The sequence below is a fragment of the Panthera pardus genome, unplaced genomic scaffold (genome assembly GCF_024362965.1).
Source record: "Panthera pardus isolate Hobbes unplaced genomic scaffold, ASM2436296v1 HiC_scaffold_16, whole genome shotgun sequence".
In the NCBI taxonomy this organism is placed as follows: domain Eukaryota; kingdom Metazoa; phylum Chordata; class Mammalia; order Carnivora; family Felidae; genus Panthera; species Panthera pardus.
Window position 1 is genome coordinate 103,807,694 of NW_026526721.1, and position 24,143 is coordinate 103,831,836.

The 24,143-nt window shown below is 35.7% G+C and overlaps 2 protein-coding genes across 18 annotated transcripts in view; one reads left to right on the plus strand and one right to left on the minus strand.

Moving 5' to 3' along the window:
• Positions 1–24,143, plus strand: part of IFT80 (intraflagellar transport 80) — a 139,900-nt gene that overhangs the window by 108,372 nt on the left and 7,385 nt on the right. For all 3 annotated transcript variants that reach the window (XM_053903670.1, XM_053903671.1, XM_019440444.2), the window contains 7 exons: positions 11,070–11,134; positions 13,471–13,606; positions 13,898–14,045; positions 15,139–15,310; positions 16,969–17,058; positions 17,142–17,314; positions 21,942–22,065. In XM_053903670.1, the coding sequence (XP_053759645.1) occupies positions 11,070–11,134; positions 13,471–13,606; positions 13,898–14,045; positions 15,139–15,310; positions 16,969–17,058; positions 17,142–17,314; positions 21,942–22,065 (908 nt within the window). The remainder of the gene's footprint in view (positions 1–11,069; positions 11,135–13,470; positions 13,607–13,897; positions 14,046–15,138; positions 15,311–16,968; positions 17,059–17,141; positions 17,315–21,941; positions 22,066–24,143) is intronic.
• Positions 1–24,143, minus strand: part of CUNH3orf80 (chromosome unknown C3orf80 homolog) — a 72,862-nt gene that overhangs the window by 4,112 nt on the left and 44,607 nt on the right. For 3 of the 15 annotated variants that reach the window (XR_008422530.1, XR_002077601.2, XR_008422529.1), the window contains one exon: positions 7,765–7,932. The exons of 2 other annotated variants lie outside the window; for them this stretch is intronic. Coding sequence is in view for 1 of the 13 variants with exons in the window: in XM_019440456.2 (XP_019296001.1) it covers positions 22,867–22,957 (91 nt within the window). In the remaining 12 variants the exon portion in view is untranslated. Of the gene's footprint in view, positions 1–1,178; positions 1,231–7,764; positions 7,933–21,711; positions 21,956–22,836; positions 22,958–24,143 lie in introns of those variants that run through there. 10 more of the 15 variants (XR_008422528.1, XR_002077595.2, XR_002077599.2 and 7 more) reach the window with 8 other exon arrangements.

A 24,143-nucleotide genomic window follows, 5' to 3' on the forward strand; every position in this document is an offset into this window, starting at 1 on the left:
AAACTGAAAATAGACTCTTTGATTGGGAAACATAGGGGTCATTGGTGATCCATGCAAGAGCCTTTGCATCATGTAGTAAGGTAGAACAGCAAATAGTAATAAGTTGAACAGTGGATAGGGGTTGTAAAAGCTGAAATGCCTATTGTTTCAAGAAGTCTAGCATTAAGAGAGGCAAGGAATTAACAGATTATTCAAGAGTAGGGAAGATTTTTTTTTTTTTTGAATGAAGGTAACTTTGAAGTGTTTGTAGTGCTCAAAATGAATCAGGCAAAAAGGTGCAGGTAAAGGTCCAGGAGAAAATGGGGATGGTTGATAGAGTAATATCTTAGAGAAAGCTGGGCAGGTAGAATGACAATGTATAGGTGAAGAATGTGGTAGAGGTAGAGGAGTATGGGTACCAAATACCCATTCACCTGAAATCAGAGCATGTGAAGTAAGGACCAGGGCTAAGTAGCTTTGGAGATAAATTGGAGGGAAATTGAGCTGTTACAGGCTACCGAAGGTTTCATTTTTATATAGCGGAATTTTAAAATTTACATGATCTCATTGAATATTTTGTGGTTTCCAAACAAATGTTTTGTCTGTCTTAAAACCAACTCTTGATAATCTATGGAAAATATTTAATTTCAAAATATCTGCTCCATTTCAATAAGGGAGTTATTTCCCTCAGCTATCAGTTAGGAAGAGAAATCATTGTTAACAGCTGTCAAAAAGAAAAATTAGAATTAATGCTATAATAATGGTGATCCAATTAAAAAGTAATTATTTTATGGACTGCATCTTATTTGCATGTATTCTTTTTCCTAATATAACTCTAAAAATCAATGGGCTTGCTGGGGATATGGAAAAGATAGTTCTGGAAACTTCCCTCAGGAGTTCAGGGAAATTCTCAGACTGAAAGCTAGCTGAGCTCTCAAATTAAGTGTTTCTGACAAATGTGGTTTCTTTAAGAGATCTCTCCAACCCTGGATACAAAGATTTGGGGGAGGGGCCATGGCTGGCTCTATTGATAGAGCACACAACTCTTGATCTCACCCGTGTTAGGCATAGAGCCTACTTTAAAAAATAAAAACAAAATTCTGATCGAAACCAAACATTCTGGTACTGTGGAACTGTGAATTGAATATTCTGTGGTAAGGCCATGAATTTTAATTTGTAAAATAATATTGATCACTTACAGCGATTCTCGATTGTTGGTAGTCCATCTGTTTTTTACCCCAATGGAGTGTACTGCAATTAAATTGTGATGCTAAGGGAAGAGTCCTCAACAAGATTGCCTTGACTTCAGATGTCAGCTGCAAGTCTTGGTGCATCCCCAGACCACCTTTACTTCTAACCAATTGGCTGCGTATACAAGGGCTCCCATGACTCTCTCAGCTTCAATAATTTGTTAGAATGACTCAACTCAGGAAGTTTCTATATCTATGATTACAGTTTTGTTATAAAAGATACACATAGTGAGTTGTCTAGGAGCTTCTATGCCCTCTTTTCATGAAATTAAAGTGGTCACCCTCCCAGCACATCCATATATTCACCAACCAGGAAGCTTCAGTGAACTTTGGTGTCCAGAGTTTTTTTGTTTTGTTTTTATTACATGACTAATTAGGCACAATTACAAAAATCACTGGCCATGTGATTGAACTCAGTCTTCATTCCAGAGGTCAGGGTTAGGGGGAGAGCTGAACATCCCAATCCCGTAATCATGTGCTTGGTCTTTCTGGTCACCAGCCCCTATCCTGAAACTATCTTAGGGGCCCACTGAAAGTCACCTCATTAGTGTAACAGTGACACTCCCATCATTCAGGAAATTCCAAGGGTTTTGTGTCCATTAACTCGGGACAAAGACCAAACAAATTATTTCTTACACCACAGGCCACTCCTGGTCTTTGACCATAGATCCCTTATAGCAAAAGGATCATTCTCAAAAATAGTACCTGTATGAATATGCCTAAAACTTGGAGGAGTCAGTGTGGACTAGGGATAGGAGGCATTTATTTATTTATTTATTTATTTATTTATTCATTCATTCATTCATTTAATTTAATTTATGTTTATTTATTTATTTTGAGAGAGAGAGAGAGAGAGAACACAAGTGCAGAAAAGGAAGAGAGGGAGAGAGAATCCCAAGCAGGCTCTGCACCATTAGTGCAAAGCCCAACACAGGGCTCGAACACACAGTGAGATCATAACCTGAGCCAAAGTTGGATACTTAACCAACTGAGCCAGTCAGGGGCCTTGGGATAGGAGGCTTTTAACTCAGATATTTCCAATACATTTGTCCATCAATATCAATATTACAATCTTACCAACAATGACAGTGCTATACTGTATTGAAAATGAGTGAAAAGACACTGGTACTTTACCAGAGTCACTCTAGTCACTAATAATTAGTCCAATCCATCATCACATTATATAACTAAAATGTCTTCCAAGGCAAAGCTACTCAGGTATATAGAATTACATTCAATCTTGTCAGGTTGCAATAGCAGGTGGGGTCTCAGCAATATATAGCTTCACTTTTTCTTTTTTCTTTATTCAAGTATAATTAACATACAGTGTTACATTAGTTTCAAGTATACAATATAATGACTCAGTAATTCATTAGCCAGTGCTCATCATGATAAGCGTACCCTTAAGCCTCTTCACCTATTTCACCCATCCCCCTACCCACTTCCCCTCTGGCAACCACCAGTTTGTTCTCTATATTTGAGTGTTTTTTTGTTTGTCTCTTTTTTTCTTTGTTTTTTAAATTACATATGAATGAAATCATGTGGTATTTGTCCTTCTCTGACTGACTTATTTCACTTAGCATTATATACTCTTGATCCATCCATGTTGTTGTAAATGTCAAGATTTTATTTTTTTTAATGGTTGAGTAACATTCCATTATATATCTGTGTATCTATCTATCTATCTATCTATCTATCTGTCTGTCTATCTATCTATCTTCATCTCACATCTTTTTTATCCATTCATCTATGGGTGAACACTTGGGTTGCTTCCATATCCTGACTATTATAAATAAGGCTGCAGTGAACACAGGGATGCATATATCTTTTTGAATTAGTGTTTATGAAAACATAAACACTTTGGGTAAATACCCAGTACTGGAATTACTGGGTCATATGGTAATTATATTTTTAATTTTTTGAGGAACTTCCATACTGTTTTCCGTAGAGGCTGCACCAGTTGGTATTCCCACCAACAGTGCATTAAGAGTCCTTTTTCTCCATACCCCCACCAGCACTTGTTGTTTCACGTGCATGTGTGTGTGTGTGTGTGTGTGTGTGTGTGTGTGTAGCCATTTTGAAAGGTATAAGATGATATCTTGTTTTGATTTGCATTTCCCTGATGATTAGTGATGTTAAGCATCTTTCATGTGTCTATTGGCCATCTGTATGTCTTCTTTAGAAAAATGTCTGGTCATTTCCTCTGCCCATTTTTAAATGAATTATCTTGGGGGGGTGTTAAGTTGTATAAATTCTTTATGTATTTTGAAAATTAACCCCTTATTGGATACAGAATTTGCAAATATCTTCTATTCATTCATTAGGTTGTCTCTTTGTTTTGTTGGTGGTTTCCTTCACCGTGCAAAAGCTTTTTATTTTGTTGTAGTCTCAATAGTATAATTTTGCTTTTGTTTCTCTTGCCAGAGGAGACATATCTAGAAAAATGTTTCTATGAATGATGTCAAAGAAATTACTGCCTATGTTTTCTTCTAGGAATTTAATGGTTTCAGGTCTCACATTTAGGTCTTTAACCCATTTTGGGTGTATTTTTGTGCATGATGTAAGAAAGTGGTTTCATTCTTTTGCATGTAGCTAGTGTCCAGTTTTCCCAACATTATTTATTAAAGAGACTATTTTTCCCATTGTACAATCTTGCCTCGTTTGTTATATATTAATTAACCATAAAAGTATAGGCTTGTTTCTGAACTCTGTTGATCCATTGATCTCTGTGTCTGTTTTTGTGCCAGTACCATATTGTTTTGATTGCTACAGCTTTGTAGTATATCTTCAAATCTGGGATTGTGATACCTCCAGTTATTTTTTTCTTTTTCAAGATTGTTTTGGCTATTTGGGGTATTTTGTGGTTTCATACTAATTTTAGGATTTTTTGTTCTAGTTCTGTTGAAAATGCTATTGGTATTTTGATAGAGATTGCATTAGAACTGTATATTGCTTTGGGTAGAATGGACAGTTTAACAATATTTGTTCTTCCAAACAATGAGTGGGGAATATCTTTCTTCAATTTCTTTCATTAATGTTTTATAGTTTTCAGAGTACAGGTCTTTCACCTCCTTGCTTAAGTTTATTCCTAGTATTTTACTATTTTTGATTCAAATGTAAGTGGGACTGCTATCTTAATTTCTCTTTCTGCTACTCCATTATTAGTGTATAGAAATACAACAGAGTCCTGCATATTTTTGTATCCTGCAGCTTTCCTGAATTCATTTATCAGTTCTACTAGTTTTTTGGTGAAGTCTTTAGGGTTTTCTATATATAGAATCATGTCATTTACAAATAGTGAAAGTTTTACTTCTTCCTTACCAATATGGATGCCTTTTGTTTATTTTTCTTTTCTGTTGCTGCAGCTAGGACTTTCAGTACTATGTTGAATAAAACTGGTGAGAGTGGACATCCTTGCCTTCTTCCTGATCCTCGAAGGAAAGATTCCAAATTCATTCATTCTACAAGGCTAGAATTACCCTGATACCAAAAACAGATAAAGACACTACAAAAAATAAAAGTATAGAACCTTGATGAAAGAAATTGAAGGTGACATAAATAAATGGAAAGATATTTTCTCTTGTGTTTTTTGGAATAGTTATAGAAGAATAGGTATTAACTCTTCTTAAATGTTTGGTAGAATTCACCTGTGAAGCCATCTGGTCCTAGACTTTTGTTTTTTGGGAGCTTTTTGACTTTTGATTCAAGTTCATGGCTATTAATCAGTCTGTTCAAGTTTTCTATGTTTTTCCTGCTTCTGTTTGGAAAAGTTATTTGTTTCTAGGAATTTATTCATTTCTTCTAGGTTGTCTAATTTTTGACATATATTTTTAATAGTATTCTCTTATAATCCTTTGTATTTTGGTAGTGTAAGTTGTTATTTCTCTTTTCATTTCTGATCTGATTCATTTGTTGATCTTATCAAAGAACCAGCTCCTGGTTTCAATGATCTGTTCTATTGTGTTTTTTAGTGTCTATGATATATATGTGTGTGTATATATATATATATATATATATAGAGAGAGAGAGAGAGAGAGAGACTGCTTAATGGGTATAGAGTTCCAGGGTTTAAAAAAAAATTTTTTTTTTTTTAGTAATCTCTATACCAAATATGGGGCTCGAGTTTATAACCCTGAGATCAAGAGTTGCATGCTCTACTAATTGAGCCAGACAGGTGCCCCTCTGCTTTAATCTTTATTATTTCCTTTCTTCTACTGGCTTTGGGCTTTTTTGTTCTTTTTCTAGCTTCTTTAGATGTAAAGTTAGGTTGCTTGAGTTTTTATTTATTTATTTTTTGCTTCTTGAGATATGTGTATATTGCTATAATCTTCCCTCTGAGAATAGCTTTTGCTGCATCCCAAAGATTTTAGACTATTATGGTTTCATTTGTCTCCATGTATTTTTTTTTTAATTTTCTCTTTGACTTCTTGGTTGACCAATTCATTATTTACTAGCATATTATTTAACCTCCATGTATTTGTGTCCTGATTTTTTTCTTCTGATTGATTTCTAGTTTTATACCAGGTGGTTGGAAAAGATGCATAATATGATTTCAGTCCTTTTTAATTTGTTGAGACTTGTTTTGTGGCTTAACATGTGATCTGTTCTGGAGGATGTTCCATGTGCACTTGAAAAGAATGAGTATTCCACTGTTTTGGGATGGAATCTTCTGAATATATCTGTTAGAGTCATCTGGTTCAATATGTCATTCAGAGCTACTGTTACCTTATTGATTTTCTGTGTGGATGATCTATCCATTAATGAAAGTGAGGTGTTAAAGTCCCCTACTATTATTGTGTTACCATAGATTTCTTCCTTTGTCTGTTAACAGGTGCTTTATATATATGGGTGTTTCCACGTTGGGTGCATAAATATTTACAAATGTTATATCTTCTTGTTTGATTGTTCCCTTTATCATTATGTAGTATCCTCTTTGTCTCTTGTTAAAGTCTTTTTTTAAAGTCTATTTTGTTTGATATAAGTATTCTACCCCAGTTTTCTTTTTGCTTCCATTTTCATCATAAATGTTTTTCCAACCCTTCACTTTCAATCTACATGTGTTTAGGTCTGAAGTGAGTCTTTTGTTGTCTTCACCGTCTTAAGCATCTGGTGTATTTGATCTACTAAACCATATCAGCTTTTAAATTTTTATTTATTTTTATTTATTTAATTTATTTGAAACAACATATAACCCTGTAAGTTAATTATATTGGAAAAACAAACAAATAATACTAGCTTTTGCGCTGAGACTCTTTTGAAGAATTAATATAAAATTGGATTCCCCCATTGCATGCCCATTTAGTTATTCTTTTATTTTCAGCTATTATTTCTCTTTCTCTCCATTTGTATAGAACTAGTGGGCTATCTCTACCACTAGGCAGTATAGCTGCACTCACATTTAGCCCCAAATTTGCCAGATGGAGTGAAAGCACAACCTACTCCATCAGGTCCTTAGAAATATAGACATGAAGGTTAAAACAGCCTAGGAATCATCTCTGCTTCTGATAATTGTAGTTGTATCCTTTGTCCTGTGACCACTGTATCAAGTTAAGAAGAACATTGAGGTGATGGGAAGAAAGAAAAAAGTATAGGTATCATACCAATATTCTCCCACTGTGGGAAAAATTGCATAGTCATACTAGCATCCTCTTCACCCTCTGTTCTCTATTTCCACTGAAATTGTAGAGGAATTTATCTAGTATGGACACACTCTTTGTTCACTTCATGTTGAATGTGAGTACACACTCATGAAGGCGTGTAAGCTAGTTCTTCATGCCTATATTCCCTCTCTTCTCATTTTAGACAATCATTGTTTTTATTGCCCATTCTAATTCTAATTACCAAACCACTACTCTCAGAAACTATATCTCTGCCCATTGTTGGACATGATGAGCTGTAAAGTGTGTTCCTTCCTTGGTCAGAAGAAATTTGACTCCGTGGTCCATATCTGTGTAATATCTTCTCCACTTCTTTTATAGTACTCTGGGCATTTGCATCTACTACTGGGTCAGCAAAGTACAACCCAGAGTCAGTGTCTATTTCTGTCAGGACCCACTTGTAGCCCTTCAGGGCTACAGACATCAATCTGACTTGCCATCTATGTACAAGGATTCCCTCCCACCCCAGGAATCTTCCCCATAGCCATCTGCAGCCTCTAAATCTCTCTTGTTGGCAGACAAAACAGTTCTTGTTGTCATTTTGTGCCTCAGAGGGTACAAAAGGAATATGTCTAGATTTGGCCCATCCCTGCATTGTTTCAGTCCACTCCCTTCATTAACCCAAGTGGCTACCTCAAGTGAGCACACCAGGGTATCTGCTCATTGATTCTAATCATCTTCTGATGCTGGAAGAGGGTTCTTCTGATGGGCACTGACATGGCCCACTTTAATGCACCCTTCAGATTCCCATAGTGATTTCCATGGGGCCATGCCCAGTAAGGGCACCCCCCTTTAATAGGCTAATCTTCCATTGCCCTTTTGCCTGACCATAAGGGTAAACAGCATGCAGTGCAGCTCACCAACCCCATTTGTTTTACCGTTTTTAGTCAGAGTGGTGGCCTTCCAAACAGCATGTTGTGTGTTCATGACGAAACTGCCGTCTATCAGCCGAGCGGCTATTTGTTAGTCAGTTGAGAGCTGTTCACAGGGCACCGTTCAAGTGATGATTGAATCCTGCAGCTCTTCACATGGTTCCAGAGTCATTCCTGGGGAAAAGAGTCCACCTGCTCAGGAATATGCTGTGTAACTCCGTGCATTCCCCTGCTGGTGTGTTCCTGCACAAACCATTTCCATTTTGTTATAGAACTCTTCTGGGCACTGCCTTCCTCATTAGAGTGTTTGTCTGATATCACCCAAGACATCCTGGATATTTCAGGTTTCAAGATTATTTTATGTTCTTCATTCAGAGGCAGTTTCAATTAGTGTCTCATAGCAAGCTAGTAATTGCTCCTCCAAGTGGTAATTGTCTAGTTCAGAGTTCTAGTAGCTGCCACTGGGAGGTGCTCACAGGCTTTTGTCATAAGCTCCGGTCTATACTCCACATGAGACTGCTGTATGGAGAATGTATCTTTATTAGCCCTCCAGCTTCTATCCTATACCATTTGATATTAAAGGCCTGTATGTATCCAGGCATTGGTTTCTGTTTTGTATGTCTTGTTAACATTGTTTAAGTGGTAGATTTTCCATGCCTTGTTTTGCAATACTTGATAGGGGAAACTTTCTCCAGTTAGGTGCAATATCTATCCCTATAATATATTCAGGTAAAGGAGACACAACCACTTCACATAAAGCTTCTTCAATATACCATTTTTCATTTAAACATTCAACTTAATCCCATTAGTTCATGCATTTCTCTATCCTCTCAATGTAATTGACTTCCGGTAGGGCTTAACAGGTTTTAGTTTTACAACACTAGGTAGCAGAAATATTCCCAAGTCAGACATAATATCCCAGTCCCATTAAACATTCAGGTAAGGGAGACACAGCCTCTTCATATAATTCTTGTTTAAACACTCCAATGTTCATTCAGACTTCACCTTAACCATATTAACCCTTGCTTTCCTATGTTCTCTCAATTTAATTGTATTTCCCATTAGAACTTCACCAGTGGGTTTTGGTACCATAGTGCATCGGACTCTCACGTCAAGGAGTCCTAGAAACTTCTCTGTTCTGCCCCTGACCATTTTGCCCACTCCTGTGCATAAGACCTTGGTCCCCAATAGAGTTTTGAGCCAAGGAACTGGTCCTTTTCATCAACCCATATATTGATTAAATTGAGTAACCCCAGACAATTGGAGGTGAGGTTTTTCTTTGCTATTTTGCCATACAGCTTTCCAGATTCCTCCAAACTAGGATGAATAAAGCAGATTTGTTTAAAGACCTTCAATGTTGGGAGACCAACATGAACATGGACTCCCTTTGGTTCACCCAACCTCTGGTTTTTGACCCCACCGATGTTTGCTGTATTCATCCTATTTCTTAGTTTTTGACCCTGCTGGAATGAAGGCCTTGATGGTCCTATCTCTAATATGCCTTATCTCTAATGTTCCTTTCTGTCATTGTCTAATTATTTTAGCCTTTTTTATAATTTGTTTTAGCATAACTTTCTCCTTGGGAAATGGCTCTGAGGATAGTGGCTGTACCTCAGGCTGACCAGAATCAGGATCTTCTCGAACACCTTGCTTCAGTGAGGCCCCTGATACTAGAGGCTGTATTTGAGAGTGGCCAGAATCTATATTTGACCCATCTCTTACTTTCATTTTATCTATTAGATATTATAATAACTATGGGACTGTATATTTTTCTCTTTTCTTATTATTTTGCATTTTCTTATGCATCTAGTGAGCCAACTCCCCCAGGAGATGGATCCATCATCTCAAATTCCATAGGTGACTTTTAACTTCTCACAGCTAATTGCAGCTTAGCTGCTGTTTCATACCATGGGTGACCTTGTGGCTTCTAAGAGTCAGACATTCCTCATCCCCATTCTTTCATTCTTTCTCTTCCCAAGCCACATGTTTGTTTGTTTTTTAATATTTTAATTTATTTTTGAAGGAGAGAGAGATAGAGCATGAGCAGGGGGAGGAGCAGAGAGAGAGGGAGACACAGAATCTGAAGCAAGCTCCAGGCTCTAAGCTGTCAGCACAGAGCCTGACATGGGGCTCGAACTCATGAACCATGAGATCATGACCTGAGCCAAAGTCAGACACTTAACTGACTGAGCCACCCAGGTGCCCCAAGCCACATGTTTTTATGAGTTAGGGTTGGTGTAGTGAATCCTACCCTTCCAGACACCAACTATTCCATTTTTACCTTAACTGAGTGTATTACAATTAGTTTCTCATACTAATAACCTAGAGTTAACCCAGACTCAAAAGCTTAAAGGCAAAATTTTCCTCAAGACTGCCCTCACTTTGGACACTAGCCACAAGTCTCAGGGAGTCCTCAGGCCACCCATTTTGCTGACTGACTGGCTACAAATTCAGGGACTCCTATGACCCCTTCAAATTGGATAATTTGCTAAAATGACTCACAGGTATCAGGAAGGTGCTATGCATAGAATTATAGTTTTATTACAAAGGATACACACAGGATGAAGCCTAGGAAGGAACACAGAACTCCTGTGCCCTCTCATGGAGTCAGGGCACATCACCCTCCCAGTATACCAATATTGTCACCAATGAGGAAGCAACACTGAGTTTTTATGGGATTTTATTACATGGGCATGATTAATTAAATTATTAGCCACATTGATTGAACTCAACTTCCAGGCCCCTCCCACACACCAAATTCTGAAGCTGTCTAGGGCCCACCAAGAGTCTCCCCATTAGCATAACTAGGACATTCCTGTCACTCAGGATATTCCAAGGGTTGTTGAAGCTTCCTGCCAGGAACACAGGACAAAAACCGGGCAAATTACTAATTACACCACAGTAGTATACTGACCACAGGGAACGGAACAGTGCATAACACCTTGCCTAGTATTATAGTAGGCACTTGACACATTTTTCTTTTGTAAAATATGATTGTCTATGATCTTATATTCGTCTGTATCAGAGTTCTGAAAATTAAAAATTACATCTAGATTTGGACTTTCCATTGTCAATCCTGTGGAGAAGTGAAGCCATACCATTAATAACTATTCTAATTAGGCAATGTATGTTTAGGAAGAAGTATTCTAAGAAATATGACCCTGTTATATAAGTAGGAATTTAATGCTGCTCTTCTATTCTGATAGATACTGTATGGTCCAAAGAGTTAAATAATTTCTCATTAGGATTAAAGTTTACCAATAAAAATTCTAATATAATATATTAACTAATGCTTTACTTTTTTTTTCAAGTAATCTTCCTTTTTGAGGCATCAACTGGAAAACCATTAGGTGACGGGAAGCTTCTTTCTCATAAGGTAATGGACATTAACTATTTCTAAAGTTAATTAGCCACTATTTACTTCCTTTTTTAAATTTAGTGTTTTCATTTTAAGGAAAATAAAACATAGAAATTAGTCTTATATTTAAATCTGGTATGCATTCTACATAGAGTATTTTGCCTAAAAAATGTCATAAAGACTAAGCACTAGTAAACTCTGTAATAGAAAACTAATTGCAAATTAATTGGATAAAAGAATCTGACTTACATGTCTATTTTTCAGGCTCTTTACTGCTTTTTAATAAAATGTCCTATCTTGATTAAACTTCTAGCACCTATCAGTATATAAAAATGTTTTTATATTTCTAAACATCTTGCAGTTTTCTCATTGACCTGTCCTTAGCCAGCATTTTCTTTAGGTTTTAACACTGTAGTTAAACTGGAAAAAAAGTTCCATAGAAGTATGAAAAGACCCCAAATTGTGAATTGCTTATTGGTTTCTGATTTTTAGCATTAAAATAAACAAAGGACGGTGGCACCTGGGTGGCTCAGTTGGTTAAGTGTCCGACTTCAGCTCAGGTCATGATCTCACAGTCTGTGAGTTCAAGCCCCACATTAGGCTCTGTGCTGACAACTCAGAGCCTGGAGCCTCCTTCAGATTCTGTGTCTCCCTCTCTCTCTGCCCCTACCCTGCTCGCACTCTGTCTCTCTCAAAATAAAATAAAGACATTAAAAAAATTAAAATAAACAAAGGAGGGGCATCTGGGTGGCTCAGTTAGTTAAGCCTCCAACTTTGGCTCAGGTCATGATCTCACAATTTGTGAGTTCGAGCCTTACTTCGGGTTCTGTGCTGACAGCTCAGAGCCTGAAGCCTGCTTTAGATTTTGTGTCTCCCTCTTTCTCTGCCCCTCCCCCACTCATGCTCTGTCTCTCTTCTCTCAAAAATAAATAAACATGAAAAAAATTTTTAAATAAATAAAGGAATACATTTTATTTATTCTAGTAAGAGATATATTTGGGTCTAAAGATGTTTTTAACTTTATTGTTCAATGCCACTAGTGAAGCCTGACTATATATTTTTTCTAATTTTTGTAATTATTAGTTTTAAATTTGAATAACAAATAAATTCAAAAGGTTTAGAAATGAAAAATTATAGAAAAGTATACAGTGAAAAAGTCTCCCTCCTACACCCCTTTTTGTCAATCCAATTCCATTTCATAATGGTAATTACCATTATTAAACTCCCTTTTCCTTTCAGAGATTTTTAGTGCATATACAAACAAAATTGATATATGTTTTTAACTCCTTTTTTACAAAAATGTAACATACAAGTCTGTATATTGCTTTTCTCACACAACACTATTTCTGGTGATCTTTCTATATCAATATATAAAGTGTTTTCCTAATCCTTTTCCCACAACCATACAGCGTAACATTTTATGGATGTATCTGAATTTATTCAACATGTGCTCAAATGATGGACATTTAAGGTACTATCATAACACCTTCAAAAAACAAAACAAATCCTAGCAAGTGTAAAAAAAAATTTTTTTTTAAGTCTTAGCAAGTCTTAAGACATAGTAAGCAGTAAATAAATCCCTCTTGGATTTAGTTGAAATGAATCCACACTGAACCATTTCCAAGTTATAAAGAAATTCATTTCAGTAGCTAGTATAATAGTGTAATAGATTAACGTCATATGCCAGAAATACTTTGCTATGTGGACAAAATACTAATCTTAAAGTCAGAAATCTGGACTTTAAATTCTAAATATGCTTGTTACCAGCTTTTTCTGAGCAAAATCACTTACTGGCTATGCATCTCAGTCTTTTTGTCCATAAAGTAAGTATGGTGATACCTATAGCACTAGGTTGTTTCCTGTTTCACAGGAAATAAATGTGAGAGAATCTATAAAATTTAAGGGTCTAAAACATGAGATATTTTCATAAATGTATTCTTATAAATCTTTAAAATATAGGCTCTTAGAGTACATTTTGTTATGGAACATAAATGTAATTAGTAGATCTCTCTTGTGATATTCAGACTTGCCTCACCCTTTCACTTTGTCTAGTAAAGGTGGGACAGGAGGACAAAAGTGTTTCTCAGCTTCCAGAGTTTCAAAAATATATACATTATATTATAGTGTTTTAAGGGGCATCTTTCCCCTGTAAATTAAAAAAAAGTAACTGTGCTTTAGCTTATGAATTAAATCAGTAGTTTAAAATTATTTATCAGGGACAGTTTATCATTCTAAGTAAGGGAGTGATATTTAATTGATCTTTAAATAAACACATTTTTATAATTAAATAATTTAAATGATCTGATATCAAGCACTAAAACTAATCCAATATTTTCATTTTTTCTAAATTTTAGAATGAAATTTTGGAAATTGCTCTGGATCAAAAAGGACTTACCAATGACAGAAAAATTGCCTTCATTGATAAAAATAGAGATCTCTATATCACCTCAGTGAAACGATTTGGGAAGGAAGAACAAATTATCAAACTTGGTAAAATAATTATAATACATTTAAATATTTGATTGCTTGAATTAATCTCTGAATAATGCATTGAAAGAAAGACTTGCAAATTAAAAAAATGATGGTTCTAGGTAAAATATTCAAATATTCCCATAAATTTTTAAGTGAATTTTTGCAAATGTTTTCACCATTATACAATCAGAAAATAGAGTCATACCTACCAGAAATTAGATGGGGTCCTGTGTGTCTGTTGATTTTTAAAATATTTTAATACTTATTATAGTGGAACTAATCGTACATTAACATTCTTTTTAAAATAAGGAACAATGGTGCATACTTTGGCATGGAGTGATACATGCAATATCCTTTGTGGACTTCAGGATACTCGATTTACAGTGTGGTACTACCCCAATACAGTTTATGTCGACAGAGACATTTTGCCTAAAACATTATATGAAAGGGATGCAAGGTAACTGCATTTACTGTTGGAATTGTTTATAGTAATAAATAACTCTAAAGTGTCATGTTTTTGCCTTTGATGTCAATCCTGAAAGGTACCTTTCACTCTACCAAATTGTTCAGCTAAAGCTAGCTTGATGAGATTTAAGTTTGGGGGTCAAGTTGAAAGTGTTGTATAATACTATTATATTTATTTGCTCCTTCTATGGATATAATTTTCCCTACATAAATATAATTTTCAAGCCTAATGTTGCAAGCCTAATGTAAAAAAACTCAGGTGGTTTTTTTTTTCAGTGTGGTTTAGTGATTTTAATATGGACATTTTTAAGATTTTTCAGTGGTACATAAAGTGTCAATCTTTATTCTTTTTCAGATTATCATAAATTATTAATTATTGTCGTACTTTCAGGAATTTATGTGTCTCTAGAATTGAATTTCTAAATTAATATTAAAGATAGAAAAGTATATAAGGTTAATGAAGAGTCTTTTTTTTTTTAATTTTATATGCTTCAGAAAATACATGTATATTCCTAAATTCTCTAGGAAATAGCAAGATCTCTCACTCTTGACAAAATAAGAATACAAAACTTCTCAACTCCAAAACTTAGCTTAACTTTCAAATCTATTTTGAGTTCATTTAATATTCAATTCACAACTTTAGCAAAACCAGAGAAGCATCATTTTAAAAGTATTTAAACTAATGAAGTTACTTTACTTCAAGTTCACCTCTTTTTATTATCAGAAAATAATCTTAGAATCAGCTTAATTTTCTATTCATTTATACTTTCAAAAACTGAAGCTGTTTTTTAATCATTTGTATAATTTACCTTAAGGCTTAGAGAAAAAATTTTATTTCAAATGCTTTTAGGCATAGCTCCCAAATAATAATTTTTGCCGCATTAAACTTTTATATTTTGCTCCAACTGGAGCAAGTTAGATTCAAATGTTTATTTAAATATATACATTCTCCCTGAAGTTAACTTTTTTGGGAGTGAATTTTAGAGATTTGGAGACTTTATATCTGTGTCAAGTGTAAACTCCCCTAATTAGTATATGAAAGATTTTGCTCAGAATATAAATTATACTTTGCTTTTTCCCAACAGTGAATTTAGTAAAAATCCCCATATTGTGAGTTTTGTTGGAAATCAGGTAACTATAAGAAGAGCTGATGGCTCACTGATTCACATCAGCATATCACCATATCCTGGTATTCTCCATGAATATGTAAGCAGTTCAAAATGGGAAGATGGTGTAAGACTTTGTCGTTTTGTTAAGGTACTTTATTTTATTTTAGATCCATATTTGTGTATATATTGTGTATTTACACATATCTTTGTGCAGGATAAGAAATGGTAACAGCTGGGCACCTGGGTGGCTCAGCAGGTTAAGCATCCGACTTTAGCTCAGGTCATGATTTCATGGTTCATGAGTTTGAGCCCCACATTGGGATCTGCACTGACAGTGGGGAACCTGCCTGGGATTCTTTCTCTCTCCCTTTCTCTCTGCTCCTCCCCACTCACTCGCAATCTCTCTCTCTCTCTTTCTCAAAATAAATAAATAACCATTAAAAAAAAAGAAATGGTAACAGCTAAGGGCTGGAAAATTGCAAATGAGATCATGTCTTTTTTTTTCTTTTTTTTTTTTTTAATAAGTGAAGACATGAGCAACACAGGGGGGTAGATATTGTTGTGTGATTTACTCTTAAAGAAGCTATAATTTAAATGAGTAGTTTCTCTATACTGGCACATATAGACATCTTCTCTGGAACTTTTTTTAAAAAAAGTCAGATTCCCAAGTTTTATCCCAAGAGAGCTTCTAATTTATTAGATCTGGAATGAACCCTGGGCATATTTTTAAAATTCCTCAGATGATTTGTACACCTAAGGTTAAGAAACTCTACTTTAATTTTTTTTTAAAGTTTGTTCATTTTTGAGAGATAGACAAAGCATGAGTGGGGAAGGGGCAGAGAGAGGGAGACACAGAATCTGAAACAGGCTCCAGGCTCTGAGCTGTCAGCACAGAGCCCGACGCGGGGCTTGAACTCATGAACTGCGAGATCATGACCTGAGCCGAAGTCGTATGCTCACCCCAACTGACTGAGCCACCCAGGTGCCCCTAGAACCTCTACTTTAGACCAGCATTTCCCACTTGGTTGAATCCACTTTGTTGAATCCAGTATTTTCCAAACATATTTGACCACAGAACTTTTTTTTTTAATTTTTTTTTTTTTACATTTTTATTTATTTTTGAGAGACAGAGAGAGACAGAGCACAAGGGGGAGGGTCAGAGAGAAAATGACACACAGAATCCGAAGCAGGTTCCAGGCTCCGAGCTGTCAGCACAGACCCCAAGGCGGGACCTGAACTCACAAACTGCAAAATCATGACCTGAGCTGAAGTTGGATGCTCAACCAGCTGAGCCACTCAGGCGCCCCTGACCCCAGAACTTTTTAATTTTACATGGGTTAGCATTGCTTAAAATAATACTTTTAAAATGACCTTTAGATGCTTTCCCTTACAATGAGTCATTGATAGAAATCTGCTGTAATAGCATTGTCTGAGAACCTCACTATTTCTCTGGCTCCTTGTAAGTTACATTCTTTGACCTCATCAGAAATACTGGAGGGTTTATAACCTTGAATTATCTTAAAAGTGTATCATAAGTTCAAAAATAAATCTTTGATAATTAGAAATGAAATTTTGTAATAATTTGTATTCAAAAGAATTTCTCTATGTGTTATTAATATATTTCAACAAAGTACCACGTGAAATTTCCACATGATTAATTTATTAAATTATTAGTTTTTTCAGTGCCATGCTCAACAATTTTTAATTTTTTCATTAAAATGTTAACTTTTATATATTTTAAGTCACTGTTTATTTTAAGGCAGTTCTGCTTCTAGTTGAAATAATTGTTCTCCTATTTCACTTTAGGAGCAAACCATGTGGGCTTGCCTAGCTGCTATGGCAGTTGCTAATAGAGATATGACTACCGCAGAAATAGCCTATGCAGCAATTGGTGAAGTAAATAATGTTTACTTACCTATATGTTTGCAGTTTTTCTTCCCTTTCTGTTACTCTACTTCATATATTTTTTCTTTTTTTAGATTGATAAGGTTCAGTACATCAATTCTATAAAAGATCTTCCATCTAAAGAATCAAAAATGGCTCACATACTAATGTTTAGTGGGAACATACAGGAGGCTGAAATGGTACTTCTTCAGGCTGGCCTTATTTATCAAGCGATCCAGATCAATATTAATCTCTATAACTGGGAAAGGTAATAAAAATGTTCTTCACCAATTCTAAAACCCAATTGATCTTAATGGTTTCTTCTATCTACCACTTGGTAAATTACGTTTTCCACTGTACTTAATAGTTTCCTAACATCACAGAAGAATTTATTCACATTTATATTTGTGAGTAGTTTGCCATTGAAGATTTATGCCTTTGCTAAACTTGTGATTGATTAGAAGTTGAGGTGTGAAGAAGAAAAGAGAATCTAGGATGTCTTCCAATTTTCTGATTTCAATAACTCAGATTGAATGAGTTATTCAATAACTCAGATTGAATTACTACCAATAGATGATGGTAGTAATATTGGCAGGTTTGGAAGGCAATATAGTGAGTTCAGTGTTAGGCATGTTGGATTTGAAATTTTGTGAAGAGATATGTGATAATAGTTGATTAATGAACCCGGAGCTCATGAGCAAGATTTGAATTGGAGATGTAGATTTAGCAGCCATTAGCCAAGTGGAGGGCAGTTGAAAGAAAAGAATGGACACAATTGCTCAGAAAATGTGTGGAGTGAGAAGATATCAACTACATTTATGGGTTGGGTGAAAGAAAAGAAATCTGTTGAAAGATTTGAATAAAGCAGTCAGACAGGCAGAGAGAAGAGCCATGAGAAATTTGTGTTGCTAAGGAAGAAAGTCCATCAGATTTGAAATGAGGAGTGCTCAGTAGTAGCCTTCTCCTCTACATGAGGCTTTGACACATTGCTTTCTGAGAGTGAGTGGCACACTGCTCTTTGCTGTGGCATATCAGGTATCTCCCCTCACTGTCTCAGGTATTCATCTCTCAGGGAAGAGGCTGCAGTGCTTATACACACCTGAAGTTACTATGTTATAAAATTGGCATGCTGACTTTTTCAGGTTTGACATGTCTTTCATCACTTTTATCTATCTACCCCTACCCTACCATTTTTTAATAAGCAGATCCCAGTCATCATATCACTTTATTTATAAGCATTTCAGTATGTATCTCAAGGTTTTTAAAAATCTAACCAATATCACAGTCACACTTTAAAGAATTAACAATAATTCCTTTCAGTGTTCTTATTTCTCTGATCATCTCATAAATGTTTTATTTTGTTTTGTGGTTTGTTTGTTTGTTTGATTCAAGATCCAAAAAATGTCCATACATTATGACTCCTAGATATGTTCTTTTCTTTTAATCTATAGGTTTTCCTATTTCTTATGTTTTCTTATAATTTTCCCACTACAGAAACTGGGGCTTTAGAGTTTCCTATAATCTGGATTTTGCTGATTGCATCTCTGTGGTGTCATTTGACACGTTCCTTTGCCGCTTGAATTAACCATAAATTGGTGTTGAATCTAGAAACTTGATTAGATTTAGGTTTAATATTTTTTTTCCCCTTTTGGGAACACCTCGTATCACAGAGGTAGTGTTGAATATATTTTCACAATGACTGGTTGTCTTTCTTTTTGTGATGTTAGCAGCCATTAATAATCATTGCCCAGATCCATTAATTAATTAAAATACTGGAAGGATAGAATTTAAGCATTGGATGACAAATATATTAGATTTCTTTTAAGAGCCCTGAATTTCTATATTTGTTTAAAACCTTTAGAAGGGAGCACATTTCATTTTGTTAATATGTTTATTCCATTTGAGAAGCAGTCTTGCTGATTTGTGCTTCTGTTATTCATATTTGAATTTGAAAATTACCTGCAACCTAATAAGTTGCAGCCCTTGAAGAGTTGTAGGTAAGCAGGTCATCTACTTGATGTTCACTTTGGACATTTGGTAGTAATCTGTTCTCAAAAATGGAAGTTAAGAGAGATAGACACTAGAAACTTTATGTATTAATAAAAAACAATTTCTCTGTTTCTACCAGTTATATAAAGTGATTTTGCCTCATTAAAGTTATGTAAAAGATCATATTTTGAAGTTACAAAATCTTTTTATATAACTTCCTTCTATTTAAAATCAGAGAGGATACATGGATTTATTCCAGCCCCATAATCTAATGTCACATTTGTTTGGTTGCCAAATAACCATTTTAAAGCTAAAGACATGCTGTTCCCATAACCCTTATATAATTTGGAGTGAATTTTCTTCTCTGTGTGATAAAGAAACATTTCTTACCCAGTGTATGCTTTTAGAGAACATTTAAAATAGCACATATAATTTGAATGTTTGCCTTTAGCTATTGCTCTTCAATCAGATAATTAATACATATTTTATATAATGATAATGACTATAATATAGATAATACTTAACATCTAGTATCTAAATGTGGTATTAGACATTATATTTTATCCTTCATACATAATTAAATGTACTAATGTTCCATGACAATGATCTCTTTGGAGGTAATTTTCTTTTTGAAAAGTCCCAACCAAAAAATGGTTACGTATTCCCCACTTGGAATACTTCTGGTTTTGTACAATCAAAAATTCCTTCCCCAGTCATGTTCAGTCATAAAAAAGGAATGGGAAATGGCATTTTTCAGGTGCCAGAGGACTGGTTCACCAGAGTCTCCACTCACACATCCACACTGGAGTCAGAGCCTTAGGGATATATGGAGGGTGACATGAGAGAGGATTAGAAGGATTAAAGCATCATGGGGCGCCTGGGTGGCTCAGACCATTGAGCATCTGACTTCGGCTCAGGTCATGATCTTACGGCTGGTGAGTTCGAGCCCCGCATTGGGCTCTGTGCTGACACCTCGGAGCCTGGAGCCTGCTTCAGATTCTGTGTCTCCCTCTCTCTCTGCGCCTCCCCTACTCGCACTCTGTCTCTCTCTCTCTCTCTCTCTCTCTCTCTCTCAAAAATAAATAAAAACATTTTAAAAATTAAAAAAAGAAGGATTAAAGCATCTTTACTTCTATTTCTCCTCTTTTGATACTCTATAAATTGGTTTTTGCCTTCTTGCATTTCACTTGTTTCTCTAAATTGCAGTACTTCTACATTCTTCTCTGTGTCCCTCTTTTTCTCTGAAAGACTTAAAGTCACAGAGGAATGAGGGAACTTTGTGAGGAGATTGTAATGGGTAGCAAATACTGATCCATGGATTTAGCAATATGTACATATACTTTTATAAGAAATCATTGTGCTGAATTTTGGCATTATCATTTGTATTACACCTGACTTAAATTCATAACTTTTCATATTGTCTTAATATTTCTCTCGGTTTTCTATCAACTGTCAATTAATATACACAGCATATCTAAGATACTTAAAACAGTTTTTTTTAGTGTTTATTTTTGAAGGAGAGAGCGACAGAGCATGAGCAGGGGAGGAGCAGAGAGAAAGGGAGACACTGAATTCAAAGTGGGCTCCAGGCTCTGAGCTGTCAGCAGAACCCTGACCTGAGCAGAAATCGGGCGTTTAACCAACTGAGCCACCCAGGCACCCCTAAAATACTTTTTAAAGTGACTATTTAGGTCAAACCAAAGCATGCTAAAAATGAAACATTTTCCTACTGAAGGGTCACATGTTGCAAAAATCTAGTCAGTAGTCAGTATTGTCTAAACAACGGATTTACAATAGTTGGCTCTGATACATAAATCATGATTGACCTATTCAGAAGTCATATATCATATGAGAAAGCAAGGGAACTTGAAAAAGGATATGCTTTAGCTATTATGATGGCCATTTCCCATACTTTAAAACAAGATTATAGTGAACAGTGTAGGAGAGCTATACTATACTGGATTTTTCCTGACTCAACTCATACGAGTTATGCACAGGATCATGGGCTGAGATACTTTCCAAAACCTACATACACAAATAGGCCAAGAACTGAGGATTAATCTTTTCATTTCCCTCGAAATTATCAATACATAGATTTTTATGTCTTTGGTATTGTACCACTGATTTTAGCAATTATTTAGTTCTTGCCTGCTATTTAAATAAAATATTACCTTGAAAATAACTTAAGTTACATTGAAAGATATTAATTGGATTATAAAATTTAAATGGGTATTAACTTATTCTAAGAATCAAATGGCAAAAGATTTTGTCAGATTTGTATTATCCACAAATTTTGGTTTTATAATATTTTAAATTTGCTGTGTTATCATAAAGGATATCAGCATTTAATTGAATATTGACCAGAATACATTCTAGACTGTAGATAAATAAATTCTGGAGCAGAATAAATTATAGACTTAAAAAAATTGTCAAGATAGTGGAACCACGTACATTGGGGGGGGGGAGTTCATTCACTTGAATTTTATTGTGATTTCAATTAATTTTTCAATGAACATTTACCATACATAGACTATGGTATACTCACCAAAGAGAAATGAAACCTAGATCTCCCTTCAGTTAATGTACAGGTTATGGAAGAAACAGACTCGTAAATAATTATAATATCTGTAAGCAGTGCTGTCATAATAGTATGCATAAAATGTCATGGAGCACAGATAAGATAATGGTCTTTTATTTCTACAAGGAGGGCTGGTCAGGGAGAAGAGATGATGTTTGATCTGGACCTTGAAGTATAAGTTGGAATTTGCAAGATGGATGAGGTAGGGAATGGTGTTCCATATTGAAGGATGAGTGGAAAGGGAACAACATAGACCATTTGTCTCACTCTGTTACCCCAAAACTCTAATCCAAGCAATGCTGATTATCTGTTTTGTTTCTCATTATAGGGCACTTGAATTGGCTGTAAAATATAAAACACACGTTGATACAGTTCTTGCTTACCGGCAAAAGTTTTTGGAGACATTTGGTAAACAGGAAACTAATAAACGGTATTTGCAGTATGCAGAAGGTGTAAGTATTATACAGTATTTTACGATAATGTATATGCTTTGTAAGTATACATAATATTCATCTTAATAAGACAAAATTGGAATAATTCATACCATAATCTCAAAATCACTTTTTGCCTTATGATATTATAGTCTTATTTTGACTATATAATTATATTACTGATTTTTTTCTGGAATCTTAAAGCCATGTTTTGATGAACTCAAATCTGTTTTCGTATTTAATTTGTATTAAGGTTGGGTGCTAATTGATATTTTTAGATAAGCAATATAAATGGCTGGGATAAAGGTTTCTAACTCCTAAATTTTGTCTTCCACCAGCTGTCCCTTCTGCTCCAGGGGAAATATATAAGCACAGAGGGCATTGGCCAGAAAATGGATACTTTTTCACTTTGCAAAATTCTAGGGAGCTAGTTTGCACCCAGAGTGGAGCCTAGCCCAGGTAGACTTCACTGTCTAGAACCAAAGAAGGCTAAACCATTGCCTCTCAGATCCCTACCAGAATCTCAGGTTTCATCACTATAATTAGAAGAAAGTCATTCCAGTATGTATCAGCCCATGTGCATTTTGCCCAAGTGCCTAAAGCAGGACTATTGTAGCTACCTGCTTAGATCCATCTAGGCTCAGGCTACAGAAAGAGAGTTCACTTCTAGCCATGCAGACCCAAGAGACTTACAATCCCAAGACAGGGGCAACCTTCCTCCCACCTCTGTGAACCAGTTGATTTTCTCAGCCTTTTATTCATTTTATTAAAAAAATGTTTATGAGTGCTCACTCTGGGCCAGGTATTATGCTGGATGCTGAGTCAGATATGGCTTCTGTTTTTGTGGAGCTTGTAGACTATGTGGGAGTGCTGCTCCTTGGAGATGGAATAAAATGGAATGTTCTGACCTGTCCTAAAGGGCAGAGTAAATTAGAGGAACCTTAGGAAGAGGAAAGAAGGTAGGAAGAAGGTTCCTACAATTTCTACTAAAGCCAACATTATACATTTATCATATGACTTGATAAACTCAGTCTTTCTCCTCTTATGTAGGGAAAAACACAGTTCTTCCCTGCTATGAGTCTTTCACCTGTAAGTCTTCTTTACTATTCACACAGAACACTTCACTTCTGGTCACCTAACATGTGGAGGTTTCCCCTCATGCCAACAAGCAGTCTCCAACACCAGCTGTGTGTCCTACAATTTAACTCAGCTCTGATACTGCCTAACTGGAGATAGTATCAGATTCCACAGGTAAAGGGCTCATTCCCACAAGATTGCCCTCACTCCCCATCAGATGCCAGTTACAAGCTCAGATTATCACCTGTGCTTCTGACTGACCAGCTATAGATCTGCAGTCCCAGTAACCCCTGCCTTAGGTTTCAGATGCAAGTCACAAATCCAGGTTGTTACCTGTACTTCTGACTGACTTGCTATAAGTCAGAGGCTCCCATTCCCCCTTTCTGGTTTGATTAGTTTGCTAGAGTGGCTCGCAGAACTAAGGAAACATTTACTAATGTTTACCAGTTTATTAAGGGATATGATAAAGGGTACAGATGAATAGCCAGATGAAAAGATACTTAGGGCAAGGTCAGGGAAGGTCCTACCCTCAGGAGCTCCTGTCTCTTCAGAGTTGGGGTGTGTTACCCTCCCAGTGTGGATGTGTTCACCAGCCCAGGAGTTCTCTGAACCCTGTACTTTGGTATTTTATCGAGGCTTCATCACATAGGCATGATCAGCCATTAACTCCATTTTCAACCTTTCTTCCTTCCCAAGGGAATGGGAGCAGGACTGAAAATTCCTAGCTTCTAATCATGACTTGGTCTTTCTGGTGATCAGCCCTCATCGGGAAGCCATCCAAGGACTCTCCCAGAGTTGTGTCTTTAAAACAAAAGATGCTTCTATCACTCAGAAAACCCCGTGTCAGGAACTGACGTCAAAGACCAAATATTAGAACAAAAGATGTTCCTAGTGCTGTTATCACTTAGGAAACTACAAGAGTTCTAGGAGTTCTTTGCCAGAAACTGGGAGCAGCGACCAATTTATATATTTTCTATTGCCTCACACCATATTTAGAATACTGAGTGTCATGATCTGCATTT